This window comes from Agrilus planipennis, unplaced genomic scaffold, assembly GCF_000699045.2.
Source record: "Agrilus planipennis isolate EAB-ADULT unplaced genomic scaffold, Apla_2.0 scaffold55, whole genome shotgun sequence".
NCBI classification, from domain to species: domain Eukaryota; kingdom Metazoa; phylum Arthropoda; class Insecta; order Coleoptera; family Buprestidae; genus Agrilus; species Agrilus planipennis.
This window is the reverse complement of record NW_020438918.1, coordinates 667,102-684,806: the sequence shown is the minus strand read 5'-3', so window position 1 is coordinate 684,806 and position 17,705 is coordinate 667,102. Positions and strand designations below refer to the sequence as shown.

The following is a 17,705-nucleotide window of genomic DNA, read 5'->3' as shown; positions in this document are numbered from 1 at the left end:
TGTTTCTAGCGTCGTCCCAGCTAGAACGTTCTCGAATGTTTCTAAGGATTGTCCTCTGCTAGAATTTTCTAGAATACACCGGACCGCATGACTACAGAACCTTCTAGAACGTTTGACAACCATTATGTATGAGTTGCGGGGATGACTTCTGATACTATTTTAGGGTATTTCATATATGTTTCGGCCAAAGTATCCTAAGAATTATTTGAAATATCCCATAATGTTCGAAATTTTTTCAATCTAATAAGAATGGTTCCTATCTAATTATTGTCAAAATAGAAGAACTTTTTAGTTTTAAAGAAATTCCTTAATCTTGCATAGAAAAAGTTTGACATGTCTGGTTTGATTATTTAACAACTGCTTTCTCAACCGGATATACAAAAAAGCGACTACACTTAAAATTCTCTGTTAAACGTTAAGTACAAGTGCAATAAAAGTTGTGTTTCAATCTTAATTGTGCAATTGCCCAAATCGCAAACCATTTAATTAAAGAAAATAAAAGGATAATTGCACCAGTTCATTATTTATACGGGCCGGAAGTTTGATTAACGCAAAATGCCTACATTTAATTTTTAATTAAATGTTAAAATAAAACTAGCATTATAAAATAAAAATAAGTTACTTACCATTTTAAAATAAGTATAAAAAGAAAATTTTGGAAACAGGCTATAAGGAATGTTAAGGTGCTTGGTGTAAATCACTAATAAAAGCAATTCAAGAAAAAGACGAAAAAAAAAGCAAGAAACACAAAAAAGCGAATTTATTAGATATGCTAATTATGCACTCCAAGTTAATCTAGTAACATGATCAGCTTTCCTTTTGGAACTTTTGACAAATCCCAAGTATTCCAGTTCTGCTACAGCCTGAGTAAATCGCGCTCTAATAAAAATTTAAGGAACATAACGTTCATATAAATTATTTTATTTAAAAAAATGTTAATTTTCTTTAGAGCAAAAATAAATAAAAATCTATCGCAAGTTTCTCTGACTTTTAATGGTTACGGAGTTTTTTTTCCTTTCTTTCCTTCTAAGCAATCTAATTAACCGTTTCAGAAAAGTGGTTTTTAAATATTTCTTGATTCATGACTTATGAGATACCAAAATACATACAAAGAAATAATTTTAATTAATTTTTTTGATGCTATATGGAAAAAGGATACTGCAATTCTGGTTTTATAGCTTTACAATCTTCGTTATTTTCAGGTTCAACAATCACAAGAAACGATTGTAACAAGTCGTATAAATTTATCAGTTTTCCGCATTCAAGATGAAGTTTATATAAAATACAAACATCGGGCATTGTTTTTAATATTGAAGAATTATTCGGTAATGTACAGCACTGACACTAAAAAACAAAAAGGATCTTCTCTGTAGTGTTTCAAAATAAAAGTATTTATCAAAAGCGGGTCCAGAAACAATTGAATTAAGTTTTCCCTAAAACTTGGAGATAATGGTATTTGGAAGCATTTCCAGATAGGTAGGTGCAGACTTATTTAGACATTTTAAACTAAGCAAGTAGATATCCACACAAGTGGACCTTGTTGAAAAATACGTTATCCTAAAATGTAGCATCGTGCTACAGATGGCGTTCACTGTGCCGTTTGTAGTATTTTCTGAAACGCACTGTTAAGACAGCAGGTAAAAGTTGGTCTGTGTTCTGTTGGAACTGCCTGCGACGCGCTGATGAGATCCAAAAAGATCGAAATCGCGATCCGCGTCTGCCAGTTTCGACAGAATACAGATGACTTCGAATTATTTTATTTAATCATCAGTTATAATTTGAAACTTGAGTGGTATTTTTGTATATCTTTTTGATTTAAAATTAAGACTAGTTTTGTTTTTCTGATATTCAGGGGGCTTTCCTAATTTAATACTTACCACACAACGTTCTTAATAGTACTGAAGTAATCCATTTCATAATGGTTTTAGGTGGGGGAGAATCTCCCCCTTTTCCCCTTCCTAGATCCGCCCTTGTATTTTAATATTAGGTTTTCAAGAGTGTTAATATTATTACACAACAATAAAATTTATTTATTAAGTAGTAAGTAAAATGGTATTTGTTTGTAATATTCATGCATCACGATTTATTTTAAATAAACATTTAAATGTAAAGAAATCTGCATGCTTGTTTTCTTACCTGTAAATACGCTTGTGGATTTACTAAAGCTTCATGCAAGGAAGCCATTTGTATCCCTTCGATGTGTTGTCTTATGGAAATATCATTAAAAATAAATATTTCATGAAATGGCAACTCCTTAGGTGTATTCAAATATTTTTCGAATGTTTGTGTCAAAAATGTAAGCAATTCTTTCCTCATCTTTTCATATTTATTAAGAGGTTTACTTTCGTGGGTCATTTTTAATAATTTCTGAAATATGTTATTTTATAAATAAGGAAAAGCAATAATAAATGCAGAGGTTTAATAAACCAATGACGGGGTATCTCTAACGTTTAATATTCAATAAATTGTACAAAAAACTTAAAACTATGAGAAAGCCAGGAATTGATTTCGTAATTGTTGACCCCGTTCGAACCTTTTTAAATGACAATTGCGACGATGAAGAAAAGTGGAACAAACATATCAATACTACAAATCTATATAATCAAAACGGAGACAAAAACAGAAGAAAACAAACTAAGAAAAAGGCGTAAGAATCCGGTTCTGACGGGCCCTAGAATCTTTGATGAACTCATTAACAGCCCAAATCGACCAATTCAAAAACTTATGACCAAACTTGCTAGAACAGTTATCATATCAATCATTTAGGTATTGAAGAAGAAGTTTGATTGAGTTCAAAGAATATATTGAAGACTATCGTCGAAGATCTTTGAGTTGAAAGCAATTCTTCATCACAAATGACGCTTGACTTTACATGCGAATAAGTGCAAGGGTAAACGAAGGATTCAGGAGGTTAACAGATACCAAAAGAACCCGAAACATGAAGTCTTGGAAAGGAGAGAAACTATTTTTATAATAGTCTGTGCTATCAGATGTTTTTAAGAAGACTAAGAAATTTTTGGACACAATTTTCAAATATATTCCTAATGAAAAATGGATGGAGTTGTAGTTCAGTTTCGATAGACACAGTCGTTTTGGAGTGGATTAAGAATTTATCAATAAAGCTCTGGAATCCTGACCTAAGAGAGCACATAATTATCGACAAGAATGAATGAAGACATATCCAGTGAAACATAAGTAAATTTTGAAGTGAAACTTCTTTACGCACGGTAGGGTAAGTTCTTTTAATGCGAGTTGCTATGTAACGAAATCATACAACGGATGTCCCCTCTCTACTCGGCCACGTAGTCTAGTTAGTAGCGGGGATCGCTTGAGCCGTGAGCGCGCTTCAATGCAACGTTCGTTACAGGCAACTCCGGCATGTATATTGTAGCCCTAACAAAATGTATGAATGTATTTGTATGCGTGCCTACACTCTACAGTCGAAACGACGCCACTGACGCCAATTCCTTAACCCCTATCCCGGTATGTTTGTGTGTTTGAAGAAGTTTCACTTCAGTAGCGTGTTGTTTAATTACACGTTGTATTTTTGAAGAGAAACTTCTTTACGCACGGTAGGGTAAGTTCGTTTCATGCGAGTTGCTATGTAACGAAATCATGCAACGGATGTCCCCTCTCTACACGGCCACGTAGTCGAGTTCGTAGTGGGGATCGCTTGAGCCGCGAGCGCGCTTCAACGCAACATTCGTTACAGGCAACTCCGGCATGTATAGTGTAAAATTTAAATTCATGGTGTACAAATAATATCATTAAACCAATTCCTTAACCCCTATCCCAGTATTTTGGTGTGTTTGAAGAAGTTTCACTTCAGTAGCGTGCTGTGTAATTACACGTTGTATTTTTTTTTATGTCGATAAAATAAAAGTACCATGCCATTGCTTTACTAAACTTCTGCAATAAAATACGTAATATAATATTAACAATATTTACTTCTTTTAATTCTTGTCGACTTTTTGCCTTCGTGACAACAACAACGTCGTCGTTTTCTTCATCACCACTTTCTTCCATTTTTAAGTTAAAGTTTTCGATCTGTTTAACGAATGCGTTTAAAGTTTTAATTACTTTTTTAATTCCAACCGAGTCGTTTCCCTCCGATCCGATTAGATGAGCTATCCATGTCAGTTTTATTAACAACTCGTCTTTTGACTGAAACCCTAAAAGCCGGAAACTCTGCCTGAACTCATCAGTTGACGTAATAAGTTCATTCACAGAAGTTCTGTACAGCTCTCGAAACTAAAATACCATATTGTAATTAGTTTGGTAGCACTAATACATATGACTAAAGGGTAGGGTGGCGCAAAAAAACCGACTATTTTTTTTTTAATCTCGAGTGATTTTTCAAAAGAAAATTTTAATTTTATTTGTTTGATAGATATTTTTGATGGATATAGAGAAGGAGGTAAATAGAAATGTATTATTGTATAGCAGCTGTCCACGCGGACTTCAAGCCTTAAATGGAACGCCTCACAGCGAGGTAACGCCGCATGAGTCATGTTTTGTCGTGCGTGCAGCCGGCTCCATCGAATTATAAGACGTTGTCACGTCAAAATTATGAACGACCTTTCAAAATTCAAATTTTGAACTGAAACTTTCAGAAACTTATTATTTTGTGGTCAATAAAATTATACCGTAACGAGTAAAAAAATTTGAATAAAAAAAAATTCGATTTTTGGCGATTTTTAAAATTTTAAAAAATTTGGAGCATCTTAAAAAAAATTTTTTGAGTTGTCTTTTGGAGGGGGTTCTTAAAACATCGAAAACTAACATTTTTTCACTCGAGATTAAAAAAAAAATAGTCGGTTTTTTTGCGCCACCCTACTAAAGGGGTAAAGTAAAGTAGGGACAGACTTATACAAATGGGATAAATTAACGGGCTAATAAGGTTCTTCTAATACATACAATATTTTGTTTAATATTAAAGAAATCAATAATCATTCTCATGATCAGTATGTTCATTTACTAATTTATTATTAATTTGAGATTTCATTCTGTTTAAAATAAAGATTTAACTTGTAATTCGGAATGTATTTGCTTTTACCTGTTTCCCCAAAGGATTATTTGGCAAGTCCTGTACCAGAACGTACAAACATTTTAAAAATAAATGGAATGTTCTCAAATATTCGAGAAAAGTGGTAATTTCCTGATGCAGCACGTCTTTTAAAAAATCATCGTTTGTTAAAAGTTTTATGCGATTGTCGGGTTGTTCGTTTTCAACCAGACTTCTGAATGATATTAAATGTCGTACATTTTCAAAATCGTCATGAGTGAATTCGTTTAGCAAAGATTTTAAATGCTTTTGATCAGTGCAAAGAGCCATTGCATTTCCATAACTGTAATGCTCCAACATTGCATACTAAAATAAAGCGAAGACAATTTTTCGGTATAAAAGGGTGAGTGACAAAATTGGAAACGAAAATACTTGTTATGTATAGGGTTGTTCGGAAAGTCATTTCGTTTTTTCCCGACAGAGGATTTAATTGTATTCTTTTGCACCCAACTTCACATTTAAGCCGTATAATTTTTATATGCTTTGAGAGCTCATATAGCAAGGCTTGTGTGTGAAAAATTCCAATTAATTCTACGCAGTAGTTTTTGGTTGGTGCCCTTTTAAATATGGAGAGCGATAAGCAGCATTTTCAACATATCTTACTGTTCTACTACAGAAAGGGCAAAAATGCTGTTCAAGCCAGAAAGAAATTGACTGATGTGTATGGAGAAGGTGTGTTGACAGTACGCCAGTGCCAGAACTGGTTCGCTAAATTTCGATCCGGCAATTTTGATGTCGAAGATGCACCACCTTCGGGAAGGCCGGTTGAAGCTGATAAAGACGCGATAAAGGCATTAGTTGATGTGAACCGGTGAATAACAACACATGAGATCGGATTGAGGTTAAATTTATCAAATTCAACAGTTTATGACCACTTGAAAGGCCTCGGATTATCCTCGAAGCTCGATGTATGGGTTCGCCATGTTCTCACAGAGAGAAATCTGTGTCGCCGCATTGACGTCTGCGATTCGCTTCTCAAACGTCACGAAAATGATCCGTTTTTGAAGCGCATCATCACTGGGGACGAAAAATGGGTTGTATACAACAACGTCAAACGCAAGAGGTCATGGAGCAAAAAAGATGAACCGGCTCAAACCATTTCCAAAGCCGATATTCACCAAAAAAAGGTGATGCTGTCTGTTTGGTGGGATTTTAAAGGAATCGTTTTTTTTGAGCTTTTACCGGATAACACAACGATTAATTCGGAAGTCGACTGTCATCAGCTGGACAAACTGAATGATGCACAGAAAAGGTCAGAACTAATCAACACGAAAGGTGTAGTGTTTCACCAAGACAACGCGAGACCTCACACAAGTTTGGTCACTCGCCAAAAGCTTTTACAGCTTGAATGGGATACAATGCTACACCCACCATATTCTCCAGACCTGGCACCATCGGATTATTATTTGTTCCGGTCACTCCAAAATTTTTTAGACGGTAAAACCTTCACCTCAAATGAGGAGGTCAAAAACCTCCTCGATGAGTTTTTTATCAGCAAAGACCGAAAATTTTATGAGCGTGGAATTATGCTACTACCAGAAAGATGGCAAAAGGTGTTGGACCACAAGGGTCGATATATAATTTAATAAAGTATTTGTTTATTATACGAAAACTGTCTTTCATTTCCACAAAAAAAAAAACGAAATGACTTTCCGAACAACCCTATAGATAATTAAATTTTCACTACTGAGATAATAATTTCGAATAAAAATAATTTAGGATTCATTTTCTGTGTTAATAACTATAAACTTACCTTTACGTTTCGTATAAAGCCTTTCACTGACAGGTCGTAGAACAAAAATTGATCAATGAATAATGAAAATATCCTTCCACCTAAGTGGAATGGACAGTCAGCTGTCAGGAATATATTTTCTAAAATATTATTCAAATATACAACACTGGTTTGAGATTGAAATACTTTTACGCTTATTCTTGAAGACACATGATGCGGAAGTGACTTATGTAAAGCTGATGTGGAAGTTGCCACCCCAAAGACAAGTGCAAATGGTAAAACGTTAAGGTAAGAGCTAAAAATTTTCTGTATTGAGTAATTAATTAAAGTATTTAAACCAAAATCTCCACCTTATAATTAGGACAAAATCCTGGAGAATTTTATCGTTAAAACTTTCAAAGTCTGGGATAACAACTACTAATATTTTCCTTTTTTTAGGAGGCTTTTTAGTCCTCTTAGGACTTTCAATGGGATAGCTCGCTTCGTACCAGCCTTGAAGCAATGAAAAAGTACATTGACTTTTTTTAATGCGTGTATTAATTTTTTCATCGGAGTCAGACGAATCCTATACAATAGTAAATAGTAAAAAGAAGAAAACTTTTAAAATAATAGATTATTTTGGTCTTGAAAATTTACTGTTTCATCTCTACCTATATTTTCAATAGAAAAATTGTCAATTAAACTGTTAAACGCTCTCGATATTATATAAGTATACGAGGTTCCCGAAAAATTCTTATAAAATGTATTAGAAAAGAGACTGGTTTAATGACCTAAATTTGCAGGTTTGTGAGGAGATAATAATACAAGACAATATAAGTTAATTCACTCACATTAATTAAATCAACTTTTATTTTTAACGAATAACGTAAAATAAAAATAAGATTACAATTTGCTCTTACTGGTAGCTATACATACTGATAGGTACGACTTTTGAATTGATTTTGAAATATTTAACAATAAAATTTCGAAATTCAAACCAAGCACATAAGCACATTGATTAGAACAAAGTGTATTCTTACACAATGTTGGCAAAAATAGACAGATAAATGTCGAGTTCGACAAGAACTACACTATTGCAAACGATTACGTCATTTCAATGTAAACATTATTAACGAAATGGGCAAATTGCAAAGTTGCCCGTAAAAATTAAGCTAAATTAGTTGTCTACGTTTGTTATGAATACGTATCTAATATACAAAGAATGCCTACCTACATACATATCCCATCCCATACCGATATTTTACATCTGTGAATTTTAACGTTAAATTGTATATGATGTGAATGGTTTTACTGGAGGCGTGGTGTTTTTAATAGAAGGCAACTGGAACTGGAACTTCTTCCTTCATTTTTATTTATTGGAGTGACTAATTTGCGTCACCTTTGATACGCCTTTGGTTAAACCACTTTAACGAGCGAAATATTCCGCGTCCAAATTTCAAAATTGATTAAAAAGGTCCGAAACTCTGAATTATTTCTTTCGATTTCGAAAAAACTTACGACACCCTACCGTGCTTACATTATAAACATTTTTCATTGGCGTGAATCACCATGAAGTTTGAAATTTTCAGTGTCCAAATTTGAAAATTGGTTAAAAAGGACTCGAAATTATGAAGAATTTGCAGCTTATCAGTGAAGAACTATGGATAAAAGAATAAATACAAAACAAACCATTTCTGAAATGCTGGTCTTATACATCACACCGTCTAAAGAAAATTTGTATAGGAATAATAGAATCAGTAAAATTTCAAAATCAAATTACAGAAGCGAGCTGCTCTATTTAAAGTTACGCAAGTTGATAATATTAGAATTTACTGTAGGGGGCATGTTTGGTGACTTTTAAACAAAATTAAAATGCTCTCGAAAAGAAGCTTTTTAATTGGTAAAAAGATTTTCTATCATGGATCTGATATCTGTTAAACTGTTTAATAAATACATAATAAAACGTCAGCGAGCTAAGCTTTTGACAGAATAAGATTTTCTCAACTTAAATTCATTCGGGTTTTCACCATCTGTAATTCTGTTTTGTCTGTCTCAAATGAATCCTTAATATCTTGTTAAAATAATACATATTACAATAAATAATAGCCGTCTAGTAAATAATGGTTTCTTTGGATTTCTTGCTTATTCGTTTCTGATTTCTATAAAATGGTAAACGAAAAGGGGTAGAAGAAAGCTAATTTTTACTAAAAAAAAATTTGACTATTGTTTAGGGACAATGTGGGGTTGTAAGATTGTAGGACCCTCTTTGACAAGGATGCTGTTATGTGGGTCTCGGTAAGGATAGTCCTATGATTTCAATGTTTTGGTCCACGTTATAATTCTGAATTTCAATTTAATTCGAAATAGCAATAAAAGTTGAAAGTTAAAATCGTATTAAACATCAGGAGTATAGGAAGACCTTTATTAGATTACTGTTCGCAAACAGTGACTATGGGATGATGGTGGTGTTTCAAGGAATGGTAATTTTCATTTATAAAATAAAACTATAGTAGAATCCGCTTATAATGACATCGAAGGGAAATGACAAACACGTCATACTAAGCGGGCGTCATACAAAGCACAGTCTTAAAAAATAAAAAACTTTCTATTTTGGTTAGTTATTTTGTCTAATAGAGAGAAAAACTGTAATATCAATATTCCTAAGGGTCAGAAAAATGAGCGAAAATGTTATTATTATTAATCATTTAGGTCACTATAGCCGGATATGATTTCTTGAGAATCAGTCATAATAAACGAAATGTCATTTTAAACGGGGAGTCATTTTATCCAAATATTCGTATAGAGATTTTAATATGAAAACCAAACTACACTGCAATTAGTTCATATTAAGCGGTTGGTCAATATATGCGGAGTCATAATAAACGAATTCCACTGTATAACCAAACATACCCCTCAAACACCTTATTCACATGTGAATTTTAAGAAGAATTTACAAGTGTACTATCTAGGATCTAAGAGCAGGTCGCTGACATATAATACGTACATACTCTAGGCAATTATTGCTGTTAAATATGTATGTATGTACTTACATCCCCTGAAAATTTTTCGACATTCACGAACTGTCCAATCATATTTTCGATCATATTTTTTAAATTGTTACAATCTTCGGCGTGTAAAATAGCGGAATGAGGAGAAACATGTTTTTCAATTTCGTTTGTTAAACTTCCAAAGAGCGCTGTATGATCTGGCATGTTTATGCCTGTTAACAGTGTCGCTGTTGGAATTTCAGAAACGGGAGTTTCGTAACTGTTTTTGATAAATTTCACGAGATTACTTAACACTGAAGAGAAAGTCTCTTCGTTTAATGCCTACAATTAGTAAACAAAACAAATTTGCAACTTTTTAAATCAAATTTAAATGTTGAAAAGACATTAAAACTTAAAATACAAACAATTGATAGCTGCAATTATATTTATTAGGCAATTTTTTATATTTTTACAAAATAAAATTAAACACTCGGTAGAATTTTTGAACTACTTGCTGAACAAAATAATTATATAAATTGCATTTTAGTGATTTAAAAATTTGCTATTAATAAAAAAAAGTTGGTTTACACCTACACCACAATTTTTAATCACCTTGTATATGTAGGTAATTTAAAAAATTTCAAACTATGAAGACAACATAAATTCTTTTATTTTAAGTGAACTTAATGACCTAAAATAACATTTTAAATGCACACAAATCCTACCTGAATCTTCTTTTCGATTTTGTTCCACAATTTAGAGTACGATTTATACCACAATTTATTTTCTAAAATACTGTTGTATGTTTTGGTACTACTTTGCTTATTCTTGTTTTTTGATTTTGTCGACCCTGGTTTAAAACCATTTTTAAAAACGAAGACACCCTTAAAATTAAAAGTATGTATGTATTTATATACGCCTTTTTAAAAATTGTCGACTGTTTACAAATAATTGCTCACCCTGTATATAACAGCTGACTGATAAAAACATTAGTAAAATTTACAAATAAGAAACACACGAGATTTGTACAATAACTAAATTTTGAATTTTCTTTTATATTATTATTTGTTATATCATTTAATTCTTTTATATGAGTAAAATACAAAAAAGCTATAGGTAAAATCAAACGTAAAATATTACCTTAGACACAGATACTGTAGGATCACTCATTTTTGTAGATGGTGAAAATACACAACAAATTCGTAAAGCACTATATGCATTAATTAATTTTTATCCCTTATAAAAATACCAATAACGTGCAGGATAACCTCTTCTATTAAATTCCGTACATGCCACACATATTTGTTTCTGTTTAATGTTGAATATTACTGAATTTCAGCATCTGGGCGCATTCTCTTAACGAATAGCTACACTATACTCGTAGTTATGTTATATGTGTTGCCTAAGATATAGTCCTACTAAAAGCTCTAAAAGGGAATATTTAAAAAAAATGTAATAAGTGTACAAATTTCCAGAATTTCAGCATCTGGGCGCATTCTCTTAACGAATAGCTACACTATACTCGTAGTTATGTTATATGTGTTGCCTAAGATATAGTCCTACTAAAAGCTCTAAAAGGNGTAGTTATGTTATATGTGTTGCCTGAGATATAGTCCTACTAAAAGCTCTAAAAGAGAATATTTAAAAAAAATGTAATAAGTGTACAAATTTCCATTTTATATATCACAATAAATAGATCCGAAACAGATATTTATTTTTGAATGTTGTAACGTATAGTAATCCTTATATACAGGGTGTTTGCTGACTCACATGTATATAAGGATAAGTTAATGTGTGTTGTAACATATATTTTCTAATTTCTTTTAATAAGTAATGTTTATGTCGCACATGCATATTGCACATTAATTACCACATTTGGAAAGGTTTAATTAATTTTTATTTGCTTTTATTTTAATACTATTAAGGACAATAAAGGACCTTATATTATAATCCCTTATATTACAGTCACTAGGAATGTAATGAATAAATTTTTTCTCATCAGCAGAATTACATATGAATTATTAATTATTCCATTACGATTGATATCCAATCTGTTCCATAAAAAGGAGATGTTTGATGATTAGCTAATGATATGATATGATTTTTTTGTGTCAATTTATTCTCTGACGGTTTATTAGAAACCCTATCAATCAGTTAATAGTACATATATTAAACAAAGGGTAACTTTTAATATAAAAATAAAAGGTCGAGGGCGATATTCTACAAAAAAGTTTTCTAATTGCCCACAATCACTATCATGTGACGGATCATTAATCTTGAAACTAAAAATTAGTTCAAATAGTTTTTACGTTTTCAACCGGAAATGCGTGTGTGTATATAACAGACTTGCGAGAAGACAAGAAAGACAACAACACACTGACATAAATTTGCTTCTAATGCTAAAGTACTTCGTCTAATGCAAGTAGTGTATAGTGTGTCAGTGCAATACAATTGGCTATTCGTAGAAGTCTTTAACTTACTTACAGCTTCTGTAAAAAAGGCAATTGCTTACATTCTTTTAGAGACCTCTAACCGTCAGGAAATTGCAGAAAATGCTACTACTACCATTAATTAACGGCTTCAATCATCACCCCATGCCGTTTATTTTATCTCCACTAATTGGCTAACTTTACAATCTAATGTTTTATTAACCACCATCACTAAAATGCTAAGAGATATAATGTACGACAATGACAAATCCAAACTATTTTGAACAAAAAAACCAATCATTATCATCATCATTATCTATGATTATAACATCTTCACCCTACGTATTCCTATTTTGAGTCAATCTGCTCTTTGCTAGATGCTAATAATGCTATATCAATCGCAAATCTAAGCAAAGATAATTTTTATCCCTAAAGGAGACATCCTGAATAATACTAATTGCATCTTCGATATAGCAATTAAAAAACGTAAATAAGACAGTATTTAAACTTAGTCATCTAAATTTTAGACGTTTTTAATAACGAAGCAGCGTAATTTTAACAATTAATATAATAATTACAGCTTTTAACGTAATTGTGACGTAAAATTTGGTGCAACGAAGTACACCCCCCAATAGCATCGAGGGTTACTAACTTATGAACGCAATTTTTATTGTTATAAAGCTACTACAATCGGTTCGATGCGTTTGATTGGCTGTTGCATCGGAGGCCATCATGTCGATTGACAAAAAAACTTGATCAAAGTTAGTGCACGTGCACTTAAAGGTATGCGGATGTAAACAATCTTAAGCGCCACTGTTTATAGCAATTATTATAAAGTATGATTTTACTTTAAACAGAGGTAATTCAGTTATTTCTTAATCGATTTAGTTGCGGTTTTCACTACAGTTTAGAAAATTAGACACTAAACACTAATAAGAATGTTAACTTACTAATACAAAGTTCTATCTTACATGAGACCTATCTTTCTTTACACTCTGTATATATTATGTATAATACTGAAATATTACAGTAATATTTTGAATGAATTTATATGAAATTTTAATGAATAAAGTCTATGGAATTGTTTAAATTAATATGGTATACTTAACGATATCTTACAGAAGAATTTTTAACTACTCCTCTTTTTAATTTATTAATTGTGACAGTAGTCTTCATTAATGTTAAATGTAAATTATATTGTGTGGCAAGCGCTTTCACCATTTATCTATTTGCTGTATAAATATTAAACAACAAAATCAAACGGAGTATAAATACGATTCAACACTCAAGGTGTCACGCTCAAAAATTTTATGTACGCCTCTGGTTGAAAACAAAAGAACGAAAATGTAATTATGATTTTGCAGTGCCAATCATTTTATTGCATTGGTCTGTCTCTATTCTTTTGCTTGTCTATTGTATGGCGTTCTTTGTTCCTGTACACTTCTTGTGCATGCATTTTTTTATTAAACAGGTATTCCAAATTAGTTTTTTCTCGTCTACCGTTGCTCTTGAAGCTCATCATGTCTGATCAGAGGAAGTGAAAAAAACTACAGTTCATTGTCCCGAGCATTTGAGTCGAATCGTTAGTGAAGATCTTGTAAATAAATAATGAAATGAAAGGTAGTTCTGCAATCAAACGGTAAATCATTTTATATACAAATAACTGCGCGCTGGCAGTACCCAATCTTTTGGATTATGATAATCCAGTGGCGTAGGTTGCATTTAGTAAGTGAGAAAGAATAGAATAATCAATTATGTGAAGTTAAGCAGAGACGTAGCCAGCTTTTTTTTACATTTTTGGTCATGAGTGGGGCACTTTGTGGTAGATTTTAAGTTACATATGACCCAAGATGTTTTCAGACCATTATAAATAACAATGCAAAACCACAACATAACTCAAAACGCATTGAGTTCCGCGATAATGTTATTTCTTTCCATGGTGTACAATTATTCACCCAAGAAGTGAAATTTTCTTGGGTAATTTAGGAATCACGTTTATCGAAAAAAAATCGCAAAAGCTATCGATTTGGACAAAATAATAGAAATTTTTGTATCATAAATAAGAAAAGCGTTTTGGGTTATGATAAATTGAATTCTTGCAGTTTTAAACTATGCGTTATATCGGACTAAGTTACTGTAGAGGGTGGGCCAGCACATTAGCCACTCGTACCTGAAGCTAAGGCATGGAAATTGTGGTAGCACTAGAACAGGATTTATCATACTTATAGCCCCACGTATTCCTATTTAATATCCAACCAGACAACCGCGAACCCCTCGTAAACAAGTTTTTTTGTTTGAATAAAAAGTAATGCAGTCATAATAAGCAATACATTATTGATTGAAGTAAAAGATGACCTTGTTTCTTGTAGCAAATTGGAGTAATTTTGATCAATTTCTTATTAATTGTGATTGAATAATCAGTTAATTTCCGTATTTCGTAAGTAAATCTTGTCGCGAACCCCTAGGATCATTAAAATCGTAATTCAAAACGTAATTATAAGCACGACTTTTACAGTTTTAATTATTTTCATTTAACTGTAATAAGGAGTACCTATATCTCTTATTCAAATACCTATTGGGATTATCGTCATCAATATATTACTGGCTCCAAATTTGAAGTTAACTTAACTGACAGACAGCGTATTCTTTTAACTTATTTAGTGTGCTAATAAAACATCTGCAATTACCTTTTTTCGACGTTTCATTTCTTTTGGGTGGTTTCAGCGTCAGGGTCGTTGTCTTAAGTATGCTGTAAAGAAAGAACATATGATCAAAGAAGATGGAATACTATTGAAATTGAAATACAAATTTTAAATAAAGATAAATGTTGTCAGCAAGTTAAAATTGTTGCAATAGAAGTAGTATATAATGGTAGGATGTGATAGATATAAATATAATGAAAATTAAACATTATCGGTGGTTTATTTTCTGTAAATTTGCGTTTTCTTCGTTAAAATTAAATAAACATGCTGCACCGCCATATAAAAATAGTCTTATAAATATATACACCGTAGAGTAATTTTCTAATTTTCGTAAGTGATAGCTGATACCTAATTAACAATCTGATTTTCCATTTTGCATAATATTCGTGAGGATGATTTAATTTAATTATGAATTTTGGTCACAAATAGTAGTAAACAGGTTTATTAGAGACATCGTGTTAGCTCCAACAACTCCATAATAGCATTCCGCTTGCAACATTTCTTGATCACAATTTAGAAAGGAATTAGCAAGCTGTGGCCTGACAGTGAACTTGGCAGTAGGTAGGTTATTCAAGTTCGTTGCCATACTTTCATAATATTCTACAATCTCTCTTACATCATAAATTATTTCCTCTACTTATTTCACATAAGGTGGTCGCGTCTTTCTAACGATCGACAAAATGAAAATTCGACTTCACAATAACTGATTGGTCAAATAGTTGCACCATCAGGTGATAAGGAAATATCACATTTTTATTTTTGTTGAAAAGAAAAACAAATGTTAGACTTGCTATTCTCACAAAATAATTCGAAGTGGTCTGTATTCTATCGAAACTGCCAGACGCGGATCGCGATTTCGATCTTTTTGGATCTCATCAGCGCGTCGCAGGCAGCTCCGACAGAACACAGACCAACCTTTACCTGCTGTCTTAATAGCGCGTTTTCGAAAATACCACAAATGGCGTGGTGAGCGCCATCTGTAGTATGATGCTACATTTGAGGATTACGTATGCTCCAACAAGGATTTAAAACTATGGATATCTACTTGCTGAAACTAATCCCGGCGTAGCTCACCTCAACGTGATAGGCACGTTACCATAATCGAACAAAATAATTCGAAGTGATCTGTATTCTGTCGAAACTGCCAGACGCGGAAGGTTGGTCTGTGTTCTGTCGGAGCTGCCTGCGACGCGCTGATGAGATCCAAAAAGATCGAAATCGCGATCCGCGTCTGGCAGTTTCGACAGAATACAGACCACTTCGAATTATTTTGTTCGATTATGGTAACGTGCCCATCACGTTGAGGTGAGCTACGCCGGGATTAGTTTCAGCAAGTAGATATTCATATTTTTAAATGGACCTTGTTGGAGCATACGTAATCCTCAAATGTAGCATCGTAGTACAGATGGCGCTCACCACGCCATTTGTGGTATTGCTATTCGTAGATTGATATAAGAATTTCAATCAAAGTGGAGACCTACGATTTAAAGAGGCAAAGGCAAATTGTTGTACCTAACAAACGGTCTAAATTAAATCACCTGTGAAGAACACAAAGTGGAAGCAATTTTTTATATTCTATGTTTGATATGACTTCTATTGGACCATGTACATGTGTAGAAATTGAGAGATTCCAGTACTTTTTATGCAGAAGCGGAACTTCCGCCGTTGTAATAGAAGCAAAGACCTGTTGCAGTTGCTATAAAATGTCTTGTTAGTTCTGCTTTGTATAAATGAAATTCGTCGCTAAACTCGTATATAACTGTTCAGACGCCAGGAAGGCAATATATTTATATTCTTTCGACGCCTTTACAAATAAAGGCGAAATTTTCTAATGCGTGCGGTATCGGCATACTTTACTTTCGCGATTGCTGGCGGACGAACGGAGACCGAGTTATCAGAAGGAGAATGAATGTCCACGGAGAAGTTCTCTTCGATGGAAAGAGTACAACTCTCTTGAAGGTTGGTCGTTGACCGAGGTTGCTTAGTGCTTTGTCTTGTTCACGTTTTAGAGCAACGAGAACATTATATAACAATTAAGAGGCGTTTTGTACTTCCTTGAAGAAAATGCGGCCCCGTTCGATTTATTTCAACAATGAAATAATTCGCTTCAGAATATAGTTTTTCAATTGAATAGCAGAGGTGCAGAGAAGAATAGTAACGGCACCGGTGTCATTCTTTTCATTTTAAATAAATGACAACATTATTTAAAATTTGTAGGGTACTTTTTTATTGAAACGTCATTCGGTAAATAAAAAATTGAAGAAGAAGAATACAATAGAATAATGTCACCAAAATTGCTGTCGACAATTTTTTCGATCTACAAGATCATTATTAAGAGTATTTATTACTTTTTTACTATTTTATGATTGAGAAATGGTCGAACATAATAGGAAATTTAGGTGAAACTACTCATCCACTGTATTTTATTGAATAATAGCATTCTATTATCTAAATAATAAATGTAAACCTTTTTAATCTACAAGAACTGTTTTGAATTACTACAACCAGCTAAACATGCATGGTGTTAGGACACATTACACCAAAGACGCTTTACCCCCTGTGTCATTTCATCCCCTTCTCAAAAAAATCATCAGAGAACAAACTGTTTTAAGAATAATTTACGAAATAACCTTTTACAGTTTTGCCGAATGTTTTATAAACACTTTGTAAATTAATTAGCGTAGATAAAGCACATGTATAAAATTTGACTGTGTAAATGTGGGGAGAGGGACTAAGGGGAGCTGAGGCTGACTTCAAAAGCATTTTGAAGAAATGAAAAAATATTCGCAAATAATTTTAATATAATATTTC

The 17,705-nt window shown here is 32.6% G+C and overlaps 1 protein-coding gene across 2 annotated transcripts; it reads right to left on the bottom strand.

Annotated features, from left to right (window-relative positions):
* Nucleotides 1–742: 742 nt before the first annotated feature.
* Nucleotides 743–11,099, bottom strand: LOC108736893 (origin recognition complex subunit 3). 2 transcript variants are annotated; one of them, XM_025973721.1, is made up of 10 exons: nucleotides 10,904–11,099; nucleotides 10,489–10,647; nucleotides 9,827–10,105; nucleotides 7,148–7,362; nucleotides 6,819–7,092; nucleotides 5,057–5,371; nucleotides 3,949–4,251; nucleotides 2,137–2,367; nucleotides 1,160–1,344; nucleotides 743–879 (listed from the first exon to the last, which is right to left on the bottom strand). In XM_025973721.1, the coding sequence occupies exons 1-10, from the start codon at nucleotides 10,931–10,933 to the stop codon at nucleotides 777–779; spliced, it is 2,094 nt and encodes a 697-aa protein (XP_025829506.1). In that variant the 5' UTR covers nucleotides 10,934–11,099; the 3' UTR covers nucleotides 743–776. The 2 variants fall into 2 exon arrangements, with proteins under 2 accessions (XP_025829506.1, XP_025829507.1); XM_025973722.1 differs by lacking the exon at nucleotides 9,827–10,105.
* Nucleotides 11,100–17,705: the final 6,606 nt, after the last annotated feature.